Genomic DNA, 24,155 nt, shown 5'->3' on the forward strand with positions numbered 1-24,155 from the left:
GCTGGTGCTGATTGGGCCCCATAGGGGACTTTGTGTGCAGTGACTAGTGAAATTTGTGTTACATGTTTGACCTGAATTTGCTGAAGGACCAACCTCTTGCCATGCCGAACCAGGAAAGGGTGTATCGAAGGTTTCAAGTGGGTAAATTCACAGCAGGAAAAGTATTTCATACACGGCTGTGGTGCAGCTACTTTATTCTGAGCAGTCACAGAAAAGATGGGTCCATTGATCTCTTCATGAAACCCAAACAGAAAGCCAGCCTGTGTAGGTGCAAATATGTAACATTTGGAAATGTTTATACCAATGACCCATTGTTATACAGACAGCAAATTGCTCGATTGTGATGAAAGAAACTTATATTGTGTACTGAATGGTTATAAATTTAACATTATGTAAGCATATTCCAAAGGGTGCAAGTATTTAAACTTGTATGTTAATTAAAACTGCAAACCACGCTTATACTGTATTTAGACAATAATGCATCAATTCTGAGCTACAGCTCACCTGGCAGATGTGCAAAGAAACTTGGAGAGAAAAATAAAGAAGAGTGTTTCTGTAACACTAGCTAATAATTACAATGTTCAAAGCCAAGAATTCTCCTAAAAGATTTTTCCCTAATCTTTCAGTGAAAAGACTATAACCCTAAATAATCTGTAGGTTGTGCTCACACATGACCAACTATAGTGGCAAATGATAACAAGTTAAGAGTTATCATTGAGTCCTATTAAAATACACATGGAAAAACTAATGTTAGTCCAGTACTGGGGTCCCTACTTCCAGTCTTCTCGAGCTGTTATCCTGTATCATTTGGATGTATGGTTTCTCAAAGACCAAAGATTTGTATAGTAAAATTCCCCTCATCAGCATGTCACTGAGTTCTGCAGAGGGATAGGTCTTATTTAGACAACATTGCATAGGAGCTGTAAAAATACTGCACATACGTCCAAAAGCCAAAAATGAGGTACATCCCCCCCCAAAAAAATCTAGATTTATACAACTACGCACACCATAAATTATAGCTGCACCTCAAGGTTTTCATACAGATTCTGCCTCCAGTTCTGCCCTATCCATGTCCACATTTAACCCTAAATGGCCAATGCAAATTACCTCACTTTAGGAGGCAAATGACAGCTCCCCAGTTGAGCGCACACAGATGTGACCTGTATTAAAATGTGCCTCTTCTACGCTTGGGGGCTTTGCAAAGTGGTTAGGAGCCAGTGCCAGAAGGGATAGTCACTCTCCTCTGTCGGTGCAGAGCGCATCAGTACATCAAGTCTGAATAGTTTGAATTTCCTTCCTAATTCTTCCATTTGTAAGGTCTTCTATCGTGCAGAAATACCCACGAGTGTCAAGCACAGAGCAGCTAAACATCCATTTGTCACCCTTGACAGGTCCTCAGGTTTCCAAATCTCCCTATTTTGCTTCAAAGGTGACATTGTTCCTTGGTCCAGAAGTGAAGGTTTGGCCCAAATCTATAGACTTGCTTTAGGAAAATTGCAGGGTGCACCCTGTCAAATATGAGATAATATACTACATATGATTGTATATGAATGGATAAATATTGTATAAATAAATAGTTTACCCATATATTTAAATATATTAAAATGGACTTTGCGACATGACAACAAAAAATTAAAAGGGACCAAATGGATTGAAACATATTTCATAGCTATTGTGTGGTGTTCAGGGAAAATAAGTTGTGCATCATCACCTTCCTAAAATAACAGTCTCAGTAATATTTTGCCACAAGTGGGGTTTTTTTTTTGTTTGTTTGTTTGTTTGTCTAAAACATCTTTTGGAAATAAAGAGATGGGGAATTTTTGCCAAAATCACTTTTGTCAAAAAATTACTTAAGACTATTATTTTAGGGAGGTGACCATATGACATTTTACAAAACAAGGTTCTTGAAGGCAAAAACTTTTTATGCATTTTAACAAGAAAATTACAATTACAGCACAGCAAGAGTCTTTTTTTCTGACTAGAGGTTTTTGAAGGCAATTTCAGAGAGAATAACACAAGCTCAGATTTCCACTCCTCATTTTTCTTTGGGATGTGTGTTTACAAAATACATTGCATTAACCATGAACCAAGTTGTTTCCATATGAGATAATACCCAGTGTCACAGTTCACATCGGCATATGCACTAAACAGCCTAAACTAATGGAAATATCCTTGATTTACACTTTCATTCTTAATTTCTCTGCTGTTCAATATCAGGGTGGAGGAATCTTTTGGGCACAGTCTTGTGTTACATCTTGAACTGGCACACAGCATCAGCCCAGCAGTGTGCACCAAACCCTGGCAGCCAGACACGACTGGATAATTCAGCAGTGTAGTCATAGGCAGACAGCTCTGTGACAAAACCTTGGCATAACTGTTGATCCATGGAAATAAAAGCCAAATTTTCTAGTTAGGACACAAAATGTTAGTCAAAATATTGGCTCATTTCTTTTAGCAGAACTTGATGACTTTAGACCACAAGTAATGTATCTCAGAAAAGCCTAGTTACTCCTTGAACTTTTTTACATCTCTTCACATGTTAACCAAAAACTTCAACGCATTTTTTATGGGAAACTATTAGAGCTATCAAAACAAGAAATACATAAATGCAAAATGCTGAGAAAATTATACAGGCCTTAGAAAGTTTCTTTCAAACAATTGAGCATTATATCGAGCCCTTCTGAATGAAAATAAGAGCTCCATTTGGATCTTATCTGCTCAGAGGACCTTCTTAAACATGTTTTTTGGCCTAGAATTGAATACATTTGCAGGCATATTTTACATATTTTTGTTCATAAAACTATGCAATATTGTCTTTTCACTTTACAATTATGTGCTGCTTTGTGTTAGTGTGCCACATTAAATGTCCATCAAAGTTTGTAGCTATAATGCAATAAAACTGGAAAAAGTTAAAGTGTTACATAAATACCTTTTCGAGCTCAAGAGCCAGTGTTTTTTGTGTTTTTGCCTTTAGGTTTAACGATCCTGGATATCTCAGTTAAATCATCTCTCATTTCCGTGCTATCTATACCCCTGACAGTGAAGCAGGGTTGCACGCACTCATCTTCTCTGATTAAAGATAAAGGTTCACTGTCTTCTCTGAGTCGGAGATGCACGGCGGCCCTGATAAGTTTCAGACTTTATTAATCCTGATAAGAGAATCAATACATTTCTATTGCAGAAAAAGCAATCTGAGCTCTGAGTTATGTTGATAAGGATGGGACATAATGTGTGGACAAGATGCAACACGTGTCATGTATTTTGTTTTTAAGTGATAAACCTGAAAGAAGTGAATTCCCTAAGTAAATTGTATTTTTGCCAGTTTGAGTAAGCACAAAAAAGCCAAACAGACCACAAAAATATTGCTTTAATTTTCCAAACTAAAACTTCGAAATAGATATTATAACTTTCAGCCTTCTGAACATGTAATCTTGCCTGCGGCTTGACAGAAGGCAAATTACATTAATGTAGCAATGCAGAGAAAGCACATGTGAAAATCCAGTCCCACTCTAATGTTCATTTTATGTAGACCAGAGAATTACATAAATGCAACCCCCCAAAAAACAAGAGCACTGAGGTTTAAAAATGCATAAAGCTCTTAAGGCACTCTGCATTGACATTAATATTAATATGAACTTGCAGAAATGGTAAAGAATTCATAACCACACACCTGAACAGGCCTGTTAGATATGTAAGCTCACTAATTTTTCTAAAGGAACTGATGCATTTTGCTGACTTTGAGCTTATGTTCAGAACCACCAAGGTTTTGCACTGAATAATTTGAAAATTCAACAACTGGGAGTTCAAAGCACAAGGGATTGTACTGAAAATATGAGAGTAGGTCAACTTTCTTATGCACGCAAATCTGTTACCTTAAATGTTCACCTCTGAGACTCAGGAGGTAAATGAAGGAGAATATGTTCTCGGTTCCTTTCTAGCTATACTTTTAACACAACAAAATGCATCAAACCTTGGACTGCAAAACAATGTACTCAACTGTCTGATAAGGTTGACTTTACCTGCATATGTTATGTTTTAAAGCATTGTGTTAATTAACACCTGCTCTTGGGATGTTAGGTCCTAATTCTATTCTTGGTCTGACCTATTTTGTCATTTTACATTCTCTCTAGCAGCAAATGAGATTCACTGCGGCCCAGCAGGATCTAAATGTTTCTGGAGTCCTGTCACTTTGTTGTAGAACCTAGAAGCACCCCGCAGATTGGTATCAGCTGTGCAATTTGGAGTTCTATAAATGTTTTTGCTGCTGGACAAAAACAAATTCCTATTAATCAATTGCTTTGCACTACTTACATTTCCAACAGAAACACTGAGATTCATTTTCCTTGTCCTCAGCCTTTAAAAATTTAAAATCCGCCTAATTTCTCTCACTTCTGAAATCTTCATAATGATTCACTGAATATTTTATGTCAGGAACTGTAATGCAGCAAAACTGATTCTGAGACTGAGCTGAAAATGTATGTCACGAGAGTGAGACTGTGAGGCAGGCAATTTGCACACCCAGATCTCCGCCCTTGCCTGCACTCGACACCCATCGCACCTGACCTGAATGTCCCTCCCTACAGGTGGTGGCCCCATGTGAAAGGGGCTTTTAATAGCCTTTTTGAATTGGGCACCATGCAGCCCCAGGTGCCAAAGCTTGGAAAAATGAAAAAAAAAAAACATTCTGTGTAGAATCAGCAAGAAGGAGCTTCCTCCGCAGAGAGGCTGAGCTCACTCTCAGAGATGGGATGAGGATCTCCATCATCCAGAAGAGCCACTGCTCTTCCACATTGCATGGGGCTAGTTGATGTTTCAGCATCTGATCAGAATATCTCCTAGGCACCTCCATTTCTGCTTTCTGAAATGGAGCAAGTTGAGATGCTCCATTTCAACTTGCCTTCAGGCCTGGGAACATCTAGGGATCCTCCAGAAGGAACTGGAGAGAGTCACTGGGAAAAGGGATCTCTGGGCTTTCTTTCTGGATCTCGAATCATAGATGAGCTAAAATATTTTTTATGTTTTTACGTTTATTAAACATCGACAGTGGAAAAGAAGCACCGAACATTCAAAAAATTGTCTTCATTAATATTTTAATGGAGCTATTGACAAGATAATTTTACTAAATGTCATAACAACCCAAGTCAACCTAAGATACATAAAAACATTAATTACTATACGTGTGATAGAGTGGAATGACCATAACAACTAATGCATTTGTAGAAGCATATTTAAAGCCAGCTCCTAGAGTCATTCTACCTTATGCATTATTAATGGACTAATTTGTTTTTTTGGGAGGTTTTTTGTTGTTGTTGTTGCTTTTTTTGCATGGGTGGATTACCTGGGTTGTTACCAACATCTGGTGTGAATGTCACATCAGTATACATATTAAAAATATACTTATAGAGAAAAGCAGTCATGTGTTCAAAACTCACTTTTCTTACTACCGTACATGTCAAACCCAGATTAATAGAAAGCAAAATTTTTACAAATAAATTATTTATAAAATGTGAAGTTTTTTTGATAAAGCTCTACATATGACAGCTGTACATTGTGGAGGGTCCCAGAGGGCTGGATTTTGTCCAAATTGACATTCAGCTTGTGGGGGGATTACACTCTGATGATGCAGACAGCACACTGAAAGGGCAAATCCAACCAGCAGGGTCAATACGAGAACTGTCTAGCTGTGAAGAGGCGATTCGAACCACAGCTGCACTCATGCCACCTGTCAGGAGCAAAGTTTCACCCTTAACCCACTCTTCAGCAATAGAACGCTGCCTAATTTGTGCCAAAAAATTTTATTTAATCTTTGATTGTTTAAGCTGTTCCTAGCCCATGAATTAAACCCAGTTTGAACAGGGAAAACATAGCAGGGATACCTGCAGTTTACTGTGAATTTATAATTCCAGTATGGTACCTGCCTCATTTGACTATTTAGCACAGACTGTGTGCATGTGTGTGCGCCAAACAGTCAAGCCTCACATCAAAATGGAACTGTTATGATAGTAAGTCACCGATGATGACCAGAAATAGATCGTGTCAAGAGAGAGCCCCTAGGTTTACTGAGGCCATGGGTCAGAGACAGCATGAATACTGCAGGCTGTTGAAAAAGAGGTGTTTTCATGGGAAAGGAACACTCCTAAAAAGAGTTCCCATTGTGTGCTGCAGAATGGGAACTACTACTGTCTAGAGTAATAATGACTGTTTGCACACACACAGAGATGTCTTTACATTTACTAAATGTCCTGTTTTATTCTTTGCAATTGTTTGTCACTTGTGCACATCAAAAAAGCTGTTTTCCATTTCTTTGAACAAGCTGCAAGTGCTTTTGTACCTCCATGCAAGTGATTACATCCAATTGTCTGCTCTTTCCTTTATTTTCAGTTACTTATGTTATGTTGATTAAAATGTATTATATAGGTCTTTGTTGAATTGTCTCATCCTTTACAACATTTAAGCATAAGTTCACCCAATAAGTCTTTACATATAAAATGGCAAAAGAAGTTGTCATAATATGTGAAGAATATTTCTATACATTCCCAGTTGTCTTTTTCTCCAAATCTGTCCATGGTACATTACTTCATGGTGAGCTTCAGGAGGAGTAGAAGACTGCACTGTAAATCCTGCAGCACTGCAAAAACTGTTTTTCTTAAGAAGATTGTCCTATGTTCCCATTTATACTTGTTTTTGGTTTTTTGCTTTTTACTTTGAGCTCTGCATTACTACTTTCTCCTTTCTGTATCACAATGGCATGGTTTGTTAACAAATTATAGTACAAATAGTAAAAGTCTAAATATGAATCTTGCAAATTAGTCTCCCAGAATTAGAATTTACAAGTGTCATCAAAACCTAACCCACAGTTTGCATCAAAAAATCATTCCATTGTAAAATGTGATATTGACAATGCATGACTTAGCAGTTGGGCTGTCTTAACTGTACACAATGACACAAGGACATGTCATTCCAATGGCACTGACATGTTCATAGACATATATTTACTTTAAGAGATGAGCTAAGGATTTTGAGTAAGAGATTGGCTTTTGAAGGTAACCTGGGGAGTTTGGCCATTTGTACAAACTGTTTTGAGAAATGCACTTACTGTTTTGCAAATGTTATGGATGATTCAAGAAATGTACCAAAGCGACCGAGAAAAACTATAATTAATTAATTTTACCTACAGCGCTGTCATGCACACAGAGCAAGCATATCCTGCACAGACTCATCTATTTAAAATAAACAGTTATTTCATAATTAGTATAATAAATTATGCTTTCATCATTAGGCTCTTGCCATCATTTTCATAAACTTTAATTAGATATGTTGTTGCTTGTGGTGAAACCATCACAAAAACATGATAATAAACAGAACACAAATGTCTGCAATAATCAAATAAGAATTTAATACCACACTAGAGAAATTTAGCAGAGAATCACCAGAGGAAACTATATCCTGACTTAAAAACAAATGAAACAGCTGGAGCATAATTTGGGTTAATCGGACAATATGCAATCGCATAGGCTCATTAAAATATGTGGCAGAGGAAATTATGTGAGATTACAACTATTTGCTCAAGGCAAGCAAGGAACCATGACATTTGTCAAGCTCAAAAGAGACCTCAAGGCTGCAATACTTAATAGCGCTGAACTGAAAGGTAACACAGTGTGGTCATGCAATACAGACAAGGAACCAGCAAGGTGGAGAACATTAGCAGTACTGAGTGTCAGGCAAATACAGTGCCTTGCAAAAGTATTTATATCGCTTGAATTGTTTTATTTACTTTTTATCATGCTACAACTACAAGCCTCAGTGTTTTCTACTTTGATTTTAGCTTTATTAAGCAACGCAAACTAATATTATTATGAGCTTCAAGAAAACATTTTCAAACACTCTAAATGTGAATTAAACTTATTTTTATGGTTGATCAAATGTTATTGTTGATAAAAAATATTTAAAAATGTGTTTGTATTCAGTCCACCAGACTCAGTTCTTTGGAGAATCGTCTTTTTCTGCTTTTGTGATACATGTACCAGCTTCAAACATCTACAGGGAAAAGTATTTTCCTAGTTTTCTTTGCAAAAGAAGTAAAGCTCAGTCACATTGCATGGAGAGCATTTGAACATCAGTTTTCAGGCAAGTTTTATGTCTGGCAGTGCCATTCTAAATCATGACTATTCTTCAAACTCAGCCATTTTACTGTAGCTCTGGCTATATCTTCCGAGCTGCTGTCCAGCTGGAAAGTGACCCTTCATTCCACTTTTGTAGCCAGAAGAAGGGCTGCTCTATTTAAACTCAATCCAAACTTCCAATCAACTCCGACCAGCTTTCACATCCTTGCTGAAAGGATTCCCTACAGCATAATGTCGTCACTACTAATATTTATCTACACATACTCAGAAAGAACCAATGCATGCATCAGGAAATCATGAAAACTTCACACGGAAAAGCCCTGACAGGCATTTGGACACCAGAATCTTCTTGGAATCATGCAGTAACTGTGCCATTGTGCAGTCGGTTGCAAAGTTTACTGGCAAAAATTGTAGAAGTCTACTAAAAGGGAATTAATGCATGCCACACTTTACAGATTTTGTTTGTTTTTTTTTAAATATCAAAATCATGTCCTTCCACCTCACAATTAGGATGCTCTATAAAAAATAAACAGTAAAATATATTTAAGTTTGTGCTATAAGTTGCTAAAATGCTAAAAATATTTTATTGTGGCATTTGAATACTTTTGCAAGAAACTGTGGATGTTTTACAGTGCTAGTTTGCAGCTTTCTTCTAGTCTCAGGGATAGATAGCCTTATTTCTTGGCTACAGTTTCTCATCCTCCTTGAAAACGTATGTGAACATGCCGTCAGAGCCCTGGTTGACTAAAGCCACAGAAATAATCCAAAACACCCACTTCACGAAACAATCAATCTCAACAAAAGAGCATCCCACCCTCCTTATGCAATCTGTGGATCTAATAGCCTGAAACAACTTCAAATTTCCAACCACACTTTTACCTCCTGCAGTATAAATGCCAGGATGAACTCTTAACACAAAAGAACACAAGAAGAGCAATAAACTACAGCACTGACATCACTGCTGTTAATACAACAACAAATATATATTTTTTTCCTTTAATGTTGGTCAATCTGGAATTACATAGTGGCTTTAACAAAGCCACTATGTAGGTCCAGGACCTAACAGGAAACATTACATTTTTGGAACAGTACAGGAGTGTTGTTATTTTGTAAAGTTGAGCTAACGGCTTTGTGGGTCTCATAATTGGTACAGGCGTTGCATAATATGACAGTGTCTGTGCTCAGAGAGGCTGTTCTCAGCTGCTACAAATGCTATTAGCCAATTGAGTTTACAAGCCTGCAAATAAACACCACCCACTTGGCATATGTTATTGATTTTAACAAACTCATATTACAGCTGAGATTCACACACATAAGATGTGGCCTTTTAGCTGTCAGATTTGATATTGTGCTGAAAGCATGGGACTGCTTTTACTTCCATTTTGACCTTTATTAGGTCAACTTACTTAAAGTATTTTAGTGCTTCCATTTATTCGTCAGCGCAGTGGCCCATGAAGAACTCATTATCTCTAATTCCTAATTCGGTTTGTAAAATGTGTAACATCATTGCATTGCTGCGATTATTTGTGCTGACAACAGAGCGTTTTACATAATCAGGTCAAAAGTCCCTCATTCATATGCAATTAGCAAAGTGCTGACTTTCCTATAGTTATAATTTTTTACCTCGCTTTTTATAGTTTAAATTTGAGTTGCTGCTTTTTACTCCAGTCAACTTATTTGGCAAAGCTGACACTGCATATCAATCAGTGGTGGTTCTAGTCCAACTTTAACAAAGTGAGGCCAAAGAATGTAAAACAGTACAAAGCATGTATGCATTAAATGAGCCACTATTCCAAACAGCCACATGCTGCTCTGGGGTTGCAGGTTGCAGACTCCTTACCTAACAGATGAAAACTGTTAGTCTTTTTTCAATAGAAATGTAGCTAAAAGCGTAACACCTTATGTAAAAAAGGGGGCAAGACTAGTTCTACAGAGGCAGTGGCCCTGTCGGCCCCTGTCTAGAACCGTCCATGTCAAGCTCCACACAAAATCCACACACTGAAAAATAGCAGCAGCAGCAGCAGCATGTTTTTCTTAAACTGGGACAGGGAAGCGGAGAAAATAGATGGAGTAAAATACAGGGTAATTCTCGATGAAAACATTTTTAATACTGTAAGATACCCTGGATGCTGGACAGGGTTCAGCATCCAGCATGACAACAGCCCTAAGTACAGCTAGAGTTCAATATACAGTAATGGTTAAACGGTAGTCATGTGAAAGAATGAACCAGTCAAAAACGAAGGGTCTATTGCAGGGATCAGGAGCCTTTACAGTCCAAAGAGCTATTTTTGTGTTTAATACATCTAACTTCAACAAATTTTTAACCCCAAATGTTTCATGACTATTAAAAAAAAGATGACTTATTTGATAAATATATACAATACAAAATGTGTTATTTATGATCAAGAACTAATTTTATTTTTAGGTTATATAATGAAATAAATGTTTGCAAGGATTGCAATTTTTTTGAAAAATGATTTAACAAAAATATTATGTTTTTCAATTTATTGCCAAAAAATAGATCTAAAAAATTAATCATTTATGGTACTTTTAGTGTCATTCTGTTGGGACATTCAATGCAATTATTCAGTGAAAAACCTAAAAACTGCATAAGAGTTTGAAGACTTTAGACTTAAGATTCATTGTAAATTACTTGCAGCTTGAGACCCCAGGTGGTAAGATATGAAAATTGGTGAACATAGAGAGTCTTCATTTAATATGATCTTAAACTATTTTTCAAGAGATGAATAAGTAACCATGTTGATGCCTTGATGAGCAGAAAAACAGCTCCAAAGATTCACAGATGTAACTATTGCAGACTGCGGTTTTGGAAAATTATTATTTTAAGGTGACTAAAGACAAACACGCACTACAATTTTCAATTATCTTCAAAGCCAAATATAATCTTCTTGCTTTTTAGAATCATGTTATATTTTATGATGGACAGTCACAGAAATCCCAATGAAAAGTGCTGAAGTTCAGAGCTGTAACATGACAAAATGTGAGAAGAGGTATAAATACTTTTACACTTCGAGAAATTGGGATTTACAATTAACGTTTTTGTTTTTATCAAGAATTGCCCTTTAAAGTTGCATGAAAAAAATATCTTTCAACAACAGCAGGAGTAATAGGTTACTGCCAGTGGTGCTTTACATCAGAACAGAAGGAGGGTCAGTGAAACAAGAAAAGGTTTTTGTGAAATGAACCTACAACAAATGAAAAATTTCTAAAAAGAGCCAGTGGTAAATCAGCAAACTGGTAGATCCAGTTACATGAAATCAGGACGTTTGGCAATAATCAGCATTTACTCCAGACCTATTTTTATGTAAATTGATTATCACTTTAAAAAAAAAAAAGCCCACTTTTAATTTTAAATTATTTTTAATAAATAAACTATTTTTCGATATATGTAATCAAACTTTTGCTGTTATTATTATTATTTAAATATCTTACTCGTTGTGTTGTACTTTACTCCGTTGATGTAAGCAGGGCACGGTCTCTCCACAATCCTGCCAGTGCTACTCCGCGGCCAGCAGGTTCCAATCTCATCAGTAGTGACATTGCAATATAAACCTTAGGATAGGGCAACATATACAAAACAAAACAAAATGAAACTGTTAGGTATTTTCAAGGTGCAATAACACAAGAAAAATCTGAAGAAAAGAAAAAAAAACATATCCATCTTACCATCAGCGCTCAGCAGAGCCAATGAAGCGTTTTCATAAAAAGTGTCTTGAAAATGCTCTATCAAACTACAGTTCAGCTCCTCGAGCTCCCCCAGTATGATATCATAAACAGAAGCATCCATCGTGAAAGCCGACTGCTTTTCAGTAAGCTGACGGGACCGGTTTGAAGTTGGAGCAGAGATGCGCGCACTGAGCCCAGTGGAGTTCACGGGCATGTGAGTCGTATGAGCAGAAATGACAAGAGGAGAGCGGCTGATGCGCCTTCTGGGAGCGCGTCCCTGTACGGCCAATCAGAGCCGCGCTCAGCCGCTCCATATATCCGTCCGTGGTGAAAGGAGAGACGGACAAGAGAGTCTGCTCACTCATCTGACCACATCAGGGGCGGTTGACATTTCACACATGCAGCGCAAGTGTCAAGTTTATTTAGCTTACGGTGAAAAAGTCGGAAACATTGAAATGGCAAAGTGTAAGTAAAGGGTGAAGGTGGAATTTCCTAACTTCAAAAGAAAGTCAATGGTATGCATTAGTTGTTAAGTTACTTTTCAATATTTGTTCATAAAATATGTATATTTACGCCATCTACACAAGGGTGTCCAAAGTCAGTCTTCAAGAACATGTTTTAGTTTCCTCAATGGTACAACACACCTGGATCAAATAATTGCTCGTTAGCAGGCCTCCGCAGAACATTGACATCTACTGTATGCCATGGCAGTAAAGTCAGTCTTCAAGATACTGGCACTTGAAGACTGACTTTGAGCCGTTTCATGGCTGTTGGGTATTGCTAACTCTGTTGCTGATTTTATCTAATTGAATAAGGCAGGACTTCAATCAGAAAGTAATCAAGACATAATGTGTTTACTGTTGAACTACAGGTTGTAGTTCTACATCGATTTATTCTGAGTATAATGCCCAGATATTTTATATATGTTCATATCTTGTTCTCTCCCAACCATGTTTTAGTTTGTTACTGTACATTCCTTGTTTGAAATCAAATTTTTTTGTGGGATAAAAAAAGTGAACTTGAGGAGAGGAAAGAGCAGAACAGAAATGTCTTTACAGTGTAAACAATTTTCACCGCCTTCAAAATCAGAGCAGGAATATAAACATTCACTTGAAGTTTACTTAATTCCTACATAGATCAACACAAATGTTGAACTTTATTTAACTGAAACTTTAGAAAGCAGCCAATTAAATTTGTGCTTTAGAATTTACAAAAAGTCACTTAGGGGAAGCAAAAAGTGCTAAATGTTTTCAGATTTAGCAAACCTCCAAAGTGCTAATCAAAAGAATTAAGTGTTATTAATGTCCACCCTGCAGTCGATAATGAACACTTATAAAACTGAGTTCAAGGCAGAAACAAGACCCAAATGAGGCAAATGCAAAAGACCAGCCCCAGAGACATGGAGAATGACTAAAGAATTTAACATGTACTGAATGAACTAAATACTGAAGGAAGTGATCATTGGAATAGGATACAAGTGGGAGTCAATTTATTGGATACTTGACAACTGTGAGGGTAGCAGGACTATGACAGGCTGGAAAAAACTGAATACAAAACAGGAACTAACAGAGATCTGAGAAATTGACACACAAAAACTAGAAAAGAGAACAAACCAGAAACAAAACACAACCCACCATGAAAAAAAATCTCCATATATCAAACAAAAGGAAACAAAGGAACAAAAGATTAACTGGCTCTACCTCTCAAAGAAAATTATTCAGACTGCCATTATTTTCTCCAAATTTAGTGTTCAACTTTAGAAAACAGTGGTTAAAAAAGATTGGATTTCATAAGCATACTGTTTCAGCCATGTAGCAACCTATAAGTATGTGTGAATTTAGTTCTGATTGCTAAAAACAATTAACAGTTTCACACGTAGCATTTTTCTCTGAAAATTGTCCTTAGGCAGAAAGACTCATCTTTATAACAAACAATTGTGGTACTCATTTTGATGCTGGCCAAGCAATATTATGTGTAAATACATACATAATGGCCAAATGCATTAATCAAACATGTGAATATCAAAAAGTAAAAAAGGTTCCTTCTATCTGAATATAAGCAGATACTCTCTGTTCAGTGCATTAAATTGTTTAGTGTTGTAAATTGAATATAAAACTGTAAATAAAGGACAATTCACACACAGTATAAATTAATGGTATCTAGACCCTGAAGCATTTTCCAATAAAATGTGTCTAGACTGGGAATGTATATCATAGAGGAGTTTAATATCTTGGTTGTTTACTTTTAACATCTGAGACATGACCTTTTTATGAGAAAGAGACTCTCTCAATGAGTAGTAGGTTGTACTATGTCTCATTATTCTGCTTCATGCTTTTAGATCACACAAGCAGAGATCTGTCAAGAATCTGAATGTTGACTTGACCATGTGATTTGTAATTTCACTGCTAAGAATAGAACACCCAAATGTTAATTAATTCCCTCACTGCTCCTACTAAATATCACACAGCTTTCCCTGACAATGAAACAAACCTTCTGTTGTATTCTTCTTTCTATTGTTCCACGTTGAAAGTAAAAGAAAACAATAAAGTCTTTACAGGAATGGCAGCATCAAGAAATAATCTTTCCTCACCTGAAGAGAGCTGGCACAAAATACTAATAAGTTCCTCATTTCTATAATGATGGTAATTACCATGGCATCTATCTGGGATTTCCGTTTTCACATTTCAAGTTGACATTTCAAAACATATTTTTGAAACTTGAAAGTCTAAGTCAATCCACATGAAGGGAAACAAATACTGAATAAAAAGTTAAATAATTCGAGAGTAAACTTCTACTACGAAAGTCGAAAACCTCCAGGATTGCGTTGAATTCGGCAAGTACCACTTTTCTCTCAGGTGGTAGTTTCTTATGAAAAGCATAACAGTACCCAAAATTAAGCACAAGCATAACGGGTTCAAAGATAATATTGACATTAAATAGTAGATGGCAAAGATGCTAAAGAAAAAAAAACAGCTTAATCACCTTAATCACGCTTTAACAGGTTCACAGGAAAATATAAAAAACACTTTTCTCACTTAAGACTGGATCAATTGAAAGACTTGTATTTTTATATATTTTAAGAATTTCACACAAAAGGTCTTGTTTCAGACTCTACAGTACACACCCTGAGTGCACTCTCCAATGCTTTCAAAGGTTTCAAGTGTGAGGTCATTTTGAAATTTCCTCTAAATACTTAGAGTTTACTTTTTTAATTGATTACTTCTGCTTGTTATCCTGGAAATAGCTGTTGGAAATGTTTTTAGAGTATGAATTGTGGAGCACCACCCGGTAAGACAAAAAAACATTGTTCCAATAGTGATCAGTGACAATATTTAATGAAATTGTTAAAAGTGTAAAATCTAACATCCATATTCTCTGTACTTGAGGTAAAGGTTATTGGGGACTACGGGTGACTGATTATCAAATTGAAAGTTAATTGTTGTTGATGTTGATACTTAATGATCTTGCAGTCTACTACTGAGCTAAAAGGCAGGTAAGTTGGGGTAAGAAGGAGACACAGACTAGATTAGTGCAGGACTCGTGGGTGTTGCAGGGATAGGGGATCAGCTTCTTTGCTGGCTGGAGGTAAATCTCAGAAAAGTGGTAGTAGAACAGCAGGGGGAAATGTTCATATAGAAGTAAGAAGTAAGGAGCACCAGGTTACTGTAGCAAGAGACGGGTAATCTGGAAGTAACCGAGGTCCCGCTGGTCTTTGTATGCTGTGACTTGATTAGCCCATGAGCTTAACGTGAGGAAATCAGTCCAGCAAGAGAGGCTCCACCTTCAGGTGGCAAATAAATCGTAATATAGAAAAAAGAACGAGGTCTGTGGCCACAAACCCCAAAAGGTTACAAATTAAACCCAATAAAATGAATTTGTATCACGCACAATGCGAAATCACAAATACTTTGTTACAGAAGCTGAGCTAAAATCTGAGGAAATTATTACTTTTACCCTGTCATAAGTCCTCATATTTAATTTAAATATTTAACAGCTAGTAATCTTAATTGCAGATGTGTGTTTTTCAGTGTCACCATATCTAGAAATATCTAATTCATGTGAACAGGTTTTATTCTTGCAGATTTCTCATCCATGTCTTTAAAATGACACAGGCAGGAGGTCAAACTCAATCTGCGACTCCAATTTTTTCCCATTTTATAGTCCATCATATTTCCAGAGAAGGTGCTGTTTTCTGCTCAGTTGCTCAAAGAAAAGAGGTAGATGGCATAGAGTAGAGGGTGGATTGTGCAGCAAATGGTCAGGCGAAACCTTGAGGATTAAAAAGAACCTGGCAGAGGTTAGACCATTGAGCTTGTAATTTGAGAAAAGTAACATTGTTTTACTGTTTAACATCGGAATAAGAAAGGTCATGAACATTTTACATATTTCTTTAGAAGCAGTCCGGGAGGCCAGTTTTTCACAGTTTATTTCAGTACATTTTATATGTACTTTAAGAGATAACTTAAAATGAAATGATGGGTAGCTCATAAGAGTTGAGATGATTCATCTTGTACGTGTGACCTTTGAATGTGGACTTATGAACATTTTATGACAAAAAAGTAAAGTTTATCTTTGTTCCATATGAATCTACTCAACCATTTAATTTCTTCCTGAGTTTTTTATTTTGTATGGGGTTTTGCAAGAATTTGATAGATCAAAGTTAAGAAGATGGCATCATTTCTCTAAAGAAAACAACAACAAAGTGTTGTATTTTATGACTGCATAAATATCGCAAAACTTAGAATTGTCTTTATTAGAAAATTGGCACACAGCACAACTGCAAAAAGATCACCTTGTAGGAATCACAAAGTTTTACTTTATCAAACATCTATGTTTACTCCAACTGGACAATGAAACCCAACTACTGTTCACTGTGATGAAATAATCTAAAGTAATGCAAGTGAATAACAGACTGTAAGTTATACAGTAAACCAGCAGCAAATGAATGTACATAACATGACGCGGCACATAAAAAAGAACAAAATGATCCTGTGAGTCAGGCTGAGATGCTTTACTTCACTGCGGGGTTTTGTGAGAGCCACTTACAGCACTCTGTGAAATGACAGCCGTTGAATACATATTCTCATGCGCTGTTGTGCAGGCCTGAAGGTGAGTTAATCAAAGCTTGGCGGCATTTGACATCTTGGCTCAGAAATCACATACCAAGCAGTGCTCAGGTGGCATAAGTGATAAGCCCTGTTCTTTCTAGTCAATTGATTCCCAGGCTCATTTGGCTGAAGATCTGACCAGTTCAGTTTGGTTTATTTGTGCAGCTGATGCCAAATGTGACATGCTCTTGTGAGTCACTGTCTGATGAAACGCCAAAACATGCAGGTGAGCAAGGCTCAGATCACAGGAAAAAGAGGACAAATTATTTGAAAAGGGAAACCTAAACGTTTACTGTGAAATTACCAGAGGGAGAAAACTTTGATTCACCCATAGAAAATTCTATTCTGAGCTTCTACTCTATTTATGTAGGCAACTATATGATGCTGAACATTAAAATTCCAGAGAAATTGATGACTGCAAACAATCCTGGAATACAGAGTCCTGCAGAAGCAATTATGCCTTTAACATTTTGCCAAGCTACAATCAAAAATTGCATACATTTTTGAATGTTGTTTTTTTTTTTTTTTCTTTGACCGACCCAGAAGAGTCCATAATTTGCAGAAATTACAGAAACATGTCTTTTCATGTTTCTGGTCTCGATCGACCATTCTGTTTTGAAATAGCTCAAGCTCAGTAATATTGATTGGAGAGCATCTGTGAATATCAAATTTTAATTTGTGCCATGTATTCTAAATATCTCTAGATTTGAATCAAAAACAGGATTATTAATTTATCCCACTGATGATGTTATGGTTTTTTGGCCTGCTGTGAGTGGGACAGCCACCAGACTTTCAATGCTTTGCTGTCCCAGCTGAAAAAAAGTATACCCAAAGCATGCTGCTGCCACTACCCCTGTAGTGGCTCAGGGTGACGTGTACTGTTCATTAATTTTTGCACTCATCCTTCCACAGGTTACTTAGCCCTTTACAAAACTTGAGACAAACTGCATACAGTTTGTCTGTATGCACTTATGGGCTGCTCTATCACACAAAACTCTAAATATAGTACATTAAAGTTTATTGTTTTTGAGAACATTTTAACATGTTCATCGGGTTTGAATACTTATGTAAGGAAGCATCAAGTGGCCAGAGTAATTTCTGCAAGTGTATAACTGGATCTTGTAGAATTACAGAGCGCTTTATGTGTTAGAATATCAAATTTCCAAAAAAATATGTTAAAGAGAGCAAACCAAAAGAGAAAAACACTGTTAGAATCAAAACTGTACTTTGGTTCCACAGGACAAAAAGTAACCTGCAACTGTGATTCAAAAAATTATCAAAGATGAGATTGAGAGCATCCTAACTAGAGGTAAACATCTGCATCTTGGAAAAGGATCAAGTAGAATGCTTTAAAGGGGTCACAATTGAAATATTGATATCCGCAGCTACAAAAAAGGAGTTTTGTTTTCATGTATTAGCTCTAATATCCAAATGGTTTTATACTTTAAGATGACAAATGAACTAAGATGAATCCTAAAAGTGGGAAGACTTCGACCCGTCGATTGCGTCTGACCTAAGTTTACACTGCCAACATAAAGCACCCATTAAGCCGGTCAATTCATTTTTCTTGTTTAAAGAGACTTTCATCTCTAAGTAGCATTAATAACCTCTCTGAGGGTTTTAGGCAAGCAACTGTTCTACAATTAAACTGCTGTACTAAATGAACTGTTGTCACTAGTATCTTTGCTAATGACTGCCTACACTTCAAAGCGAACCCAGCCTCGAAGCAGAGCCATGACGAATACAAGGTGTTATCACTGGCAGCAAACCATGCTTCGAGGGTGAGTTAAAAGCTCCGTATCTTCTCAGCATTATTTGAAAAAGCAGGTCATTAAAAGGGGCTGAGCCCTGTGTTAGATGCTGCAAATTCTGTTGCTCTATTACAAATTAATGCATAGTTTGCACTATCGATGCTGGCTCAGTGTGACTTTGAGGTGCAGTAAATACTTACCTGCCATGCTGCGAGAAGATATTCAACTCTATATATGTGTGTTGTTTGCATATATTACACACAGTGGTCTGCATTCATTTTTCCTAATTTGTCTTAAATAAAATACAGACTTTTGCATATTTTGTTGGGATTTTTATAGCACACAATTGTTAGGTGTAAGAACAATTGAAACTGTAAAGGTGCAATGTACATTTGCATAAAATGGTACTATTCTAAAAACCTGTCAAGACAAAGCAGATAAAATAACTTGGTAGCTAAGGAGCAAAGAAAAGAGGTCCAAAGGTCTGCGGTAAGTTTGGAGGAGATGATGCGGTCCACAGCCTACGTGAAAGAATCTATCAACAGGACAGCTATTATTTGTTCACTGCACAAATCTTGCCTTTATGGAGGATTGACAAGAAGAAAGCACATATTCTGAAGAAAATAATTTTAAAAAATTCAATTAAGGTTTGTCACAAGCTATGTAAGGCACAAAGGAAGCTTGTGAAGAAAGATGTTCTGGTCAGACGAGACCAAAATTAAACTTTTAGTGTATATATAAAGCACTACATGTTCTGGAAATATAGCACATCACTCTGAACACACCATCAACCTTGATGAAACAGGATGCTGGCAACTTCAAGTTGAAGAGATTCTTTTCTTCAGTGTGGAAGGGCAGAGAAACAAGTTGATGAGAATGTGGATGGAGCTAAATACAAGACAATCCTGGAGGAAAACATTTTAGAGGCTGCAAAAACTTGAGAATAAGGAGAAGGTTAACCTTCTAACAGGATAGTAAACCCAAACCCACGAATCAGCCAGGACTGTATACTTGTGTTAAATTAGCCCTGTCAATGTTAAGATCTTAATCAGATTGAAAATTTGTGGAAAGTTTTGAAAATAGATGTTTTCAGATTATCTTCTTTTATTGTGACTAAGCCTGAACTGTTTGGCAAGAAAGAATGGGGAAAATATCTATAACAGCTGTGGAAAGCTGATGGAGATGACAACCAAAACACTTAGAGTGACTGCAGCCACAAACTATTTCTGCCAAGTATCATGCAAATGGAAATGCAAAACAATCCTTTCACATTTTTAATTTAAAAAATCTGAACACCATGTTTCCTAACCCCTAAATCCCCTTCTTAATTAATCACTGCTTTGTGTTGATCTAGCACATCACATTCAAAGGTTAGAAATAATTTTGCAACACACTAAGTTGAAGAGATGTAGCAGGGATCTGAATTTACTAAGAAAGGCTAACATATTCTTGCAAAGGATCCTTTTATTTTAAAAGTATCAGTAGTGAAATGATTATTATTACTCAAAGGCAACAAAACAAGATGCCCATCTGGCCATAATTTTGGGGTATGGAGTGAGAGAACAAGACCATGAATATAAGCAATTAGAATCCAATTTCTGTTGGTGAAATGAAGCCTTCTGTCACAGTGTATCCCTGAACATCCCTCTTGTTATCTCAACCAAACTTAAACTAAACCCAAATCTCAAAAATGTGATTACATTTAAAAAAAAACATTATTTTATATGTTTCAAATCTGTGTCACATTTGCATTAAACACCATATTTGTCACATAGCCCAACACTGGAATGTTAGGTGCTCCAAAGTAAAGCAATACATAATAGACTTAAGATGTATAGAATTTCAATTGAATGCCATTTTATGCTACTTTGGATTTAAAACCAGTTATTGTTTGAATTAAAAAATATCAGGTTTGATCTGGTCTCTGTTCTTGTTGGTCAGTTTTCTTTATCCAAGCTGAGGTCATTCAAGGATTTTGCTATTTCAGTAAGGTACAAATGTCTCACAATATTTCTTGCTTTAAAAAATAGTAGCTATATTTTTGAGAGGCTTAACAAACCAGCAGCTAAGCAGAAGTTTAGGGTTGAGTCAGGACTTATTTTAGGGATTACCTACTGGTCAGTCTAGGGAATGAAAACACACAGAATATCATATAAATCCCCCTTGAGTGACACAAATTCCCAGATTCAATAAGTGGGGATTCCATTAGTCTTCCATTTTGTATTGTAACACTATGCAATATCCTGAAAAAGAGAAATGGTGTACTTGGTCAGCACCACATTTAGGTACAAGCTATCTGTCAAGATATTCTCCAGATGGATGGCATGACACACTTCTATTCAGCTGCTCATTACCCAAAATGTCATCGACATAAGAAGATAAGACCACATTTTTCATTGTTCTGTGTTCCAGTTCAAACTTGTTGATTTGAGATTAGTTTATCCCATTTTGGTCGACCTTCTTATCACTGTGGATCTAAAATAATCCAACAGGAGCTACAGAAGTGAAAATAACGTGACCCACCCTTCCAGTCCAAATAGTTTGGTTCTTGTCAAAGTCACTCACAAGTGTTTGCCTACTTGTTACCCTCTAACTTAAAGGGCAATTACTTACTTGCTGTCTAATATGGGTCATCTTGTCAGTTGTCATAATGTTTTGACTAATATGTACATCTGTGTTAGAGGTTGTATCAAGAAAATATCTGGCTTTGAACTCCTAGATTTAAAAGCATGCAGGGACATGTGGATAAATTTGCTTGTTCGTTGTTTCTTTTTCTGTAAAGAAGTTGTCTAATTTTTCCAATCTGAGTCTTAAATAAGTGAATGAAATTACAATTTATTTACTTAATCTTTTCTTTGTCTTTTGTCTTGTAAAGGATCTCTTTGTTTCCTTTTCTACTAGTTCATGTACAATGCCAGAATAAAATAATCTGAGCTCACTTTTCATCTGCCTGCCTATTTGGCTCTGGACTGCCAATGTTCGGGTTCTATATATTTACAGTCTTCACTTCACACAGAGTGATTTGATTGGTCATGAAAATGCTAATTTTCAGGGATTATATGCACAACTATTTTTGGGGTTTATAATGAATGTTCTGAAAAGGAGAAAGTAGAGAGAGGAAAAACATGCATACTATTTTAGATAATAGAAAGGCAACAGTAGCTCAAATAACAACTCATTATCTTCAAAATATGCAGAATACCATATCTTGATATATTAGAGCTTAAAGCAGATGGACTACAGCATCAGAATTCAGTGTAAGCAACAAGAAACATGGATTCTTGTCTTGAATCAATGGTTCAGGCTGGTGTTTGTTTTATTGTGTGTAGGTTGTATTTTTAGCACATATTGAAACCCTAAATACCAGTTTAGCATATTTGGATGGTGTTCTAATAATATGGATGTTGTTTCCGACTATTTCTATCCCATTCATCTCAGAATCTAAGCATTTCCTTTTGAATTGTACTGATCTCCTGATGTCTACTTACAAACGGATAATGGGCCACATCACCAACCTGAGAACATTTTGAAACGGTTATTTGTCTTCAAATTCACCAGCTCTAAATCAAACAGGACCTCTTTGGAAATTGAAGGTTCATATCACAGATGTTTTCATATTTAGCACCCTTGTCATCATCAGTATTTCTTTGTCTCGTGATGGGGCTTTTAGTTGCTGTTGTACCTCTAAGCCTTCTGAGATCTGTCCCTGTCAGTTTTGCATATCTATCCATTCATCAGAATGTCTTCATGTCATTGTAAGGTCACAGAGACGGTAGTGCATATCTCCAGAGTGAGAGGTGAGAGACTGGGAATACTGTGAACATGTCGCCAGTCTGTCACAGAGCAACACAGAGAGAAACAATCATGCACATGCTCCTAAGGTGGTTTGATCTGCTCTAATTTGTTGCAGTTCTGGCAATATCTTTACAGTCGTCTTGCTAGAAGGTAAAGTTTCACCTTGGTTAAGTGATTTGCAAAACTTGCCAGTTTGCTTGTTTGTTTGTTTTTTTTCAGGATTGTCCTGCATTTAGCCACATCCATATTCCCGTCAATCCTGACCAACTTTCTTTTAAGTGTTGAAGAAAACATCTCTAAAGCAGTCAGCCGCCACCATCATGTCAGCAAAAGTTTTCCCAGATTGCATTAGTTGTCCAGGCATGTAGAGTTTAGAGTAGAGAGATGATATATAAGCTATAACAAAAACGTATGTTTAAAAGCTTGTGGAGAAGTCAAAATATAGTAAGATAAGATCTGACCATGAAAAGTTAAAAAGACAACTAAAGTGCCTTTTTATTCCTAAAGCACAATATTGAACATCATTGTGTGAGAGAAGCAAATGGCAGCATCCTTACTTTGAAGGGTCCATCAAATAAACAGATGGGAAGGGGAAAAGCCCATGGAGTTTAGACACTCCAAGCTGAGATGTGAAGTCACTCAGAATTCCTCATTAGCCACTGGGAAGACTCAGTAAGCAGCTGATTTGCATGACGACAAATTAATATGTCAGGTCTCTATTTTCTTCCTCCTTCACGGAAAGTCATGACTACTCAATATTGTCAATATTATGATAATCTAAATACAATTAATGAACAACTCTGACAGATAGCTTTTTGTACAGTATATGCCATACTGATTATTTAAATGAAAAGAAAGGTTTCTTTCGCTTCACAAAGTGTTTTCTTAGAGGTTTTACATTTTTCATATGCTTTAAATATAAACCAAGTTTAAAAAGGTACTTGGGGCAACATTTTGCATTTCATCCACTATATCCTGAGGGCATACCTGACTTCAGTTGCTCACAATTATTTGCTACTGTGTGTGACTAATTTGCTCAAGCGAAGACTCTTAATGTCAGAGCTGATTTAACATTCCTGCCACTGCTTTGTTAATGTTTTCTGCAAACTCAAGGATGTACTGAAAATGATAGAGCGCAGACAGGAAGAAAAATTAACACTCTCACTACGTTTCCCTTAAGTAAAAAGCAAAGTTAATTTTGTGCATGAAATATTCGTTCAATACAGTTTAAAAGCATCGCTAACAGCACAAATGAAGCTCTGTTTCCTATTCGGTGCACTCCTCAATGCTTCCTCATTTCACAGCAATCAACGTCTGTGGTATTTCATTTACTCCTGTTTGTCTTTTGCAATTGAAAAGCAGGGTACATGCACTTTACTCTTTCACTTATCTAAAGTTAATTTGAGAAAAACATTTTCCTATAGGCTTGATGTGATTTGGTTCAATAAGTAGCGTGTCACTCTTTGAGCATGTTTATGTAAGGCCAAGATGTCAAGCACTATGCATTCTGACAGAGTGTCAGGAGAGAAACGTGAAGAGATACGCTTTTGTTTCTAAGAAGTTCATTAGATCAGTGAGCATCATCACAGTATTATGGGGGAAAACAGGGACACAGTCAATACCTTTCCAAAACCATTTGGCAAAAAAGACATCTTCCATGTATATGATTTTCACCACCATCACATGTGTGT

General features: G+C 36.6%; 1 protein-coding gene across 1 annotated transcript in view; it reads right to left on the bottom strand.

Annotated features, from left to right (window-relative positions):
- The window catches only part of crhr2 (corticotropin releasing hormone receptor 2), a 43,903-nt gene extending 31,840 nt beyond the window's left edge, over positions 1-12,063 (bottom strand). Inside the window, exons 1-2 of the mRNA XM_005809445.2 lie at positions 11,811-12,063; positions 11,577-11,696 (exon numbers count right to left, since the gene is read on the bottom strand). Coding sequence (XP_005809502.2) covers positions 11,577-11,696; positions 11,811-12,024 — 334 coding nt within the window. The 5' untranslated portion in view covers positions 12,025-12,063. The remainder of the gene's footprint in view (positions 1-11,576; positions 11,697-11,810) is intronic.
- Between the last annotated feature and the right edge of the window lie 12,092 nt (positions 12,064-24,155).

The sequence above is a fragment of the Xiphophorus maculatus genome, chromosome 6, assembly GCF_002775205.1.
Source record: "Xiphophorus maculatus strain JP 163 A chromosome 6, X_maculatus-5.0-male, whole genome shotgun sequence".
NCBI classification, from domain to species: domain Eukaryota; kingdom Metazoa; phylum Chordata; class Actinopteri; order Cyprinodontiformes; family Poeciliidae; genus Xiphophorus; species Xiphophorus maculatus.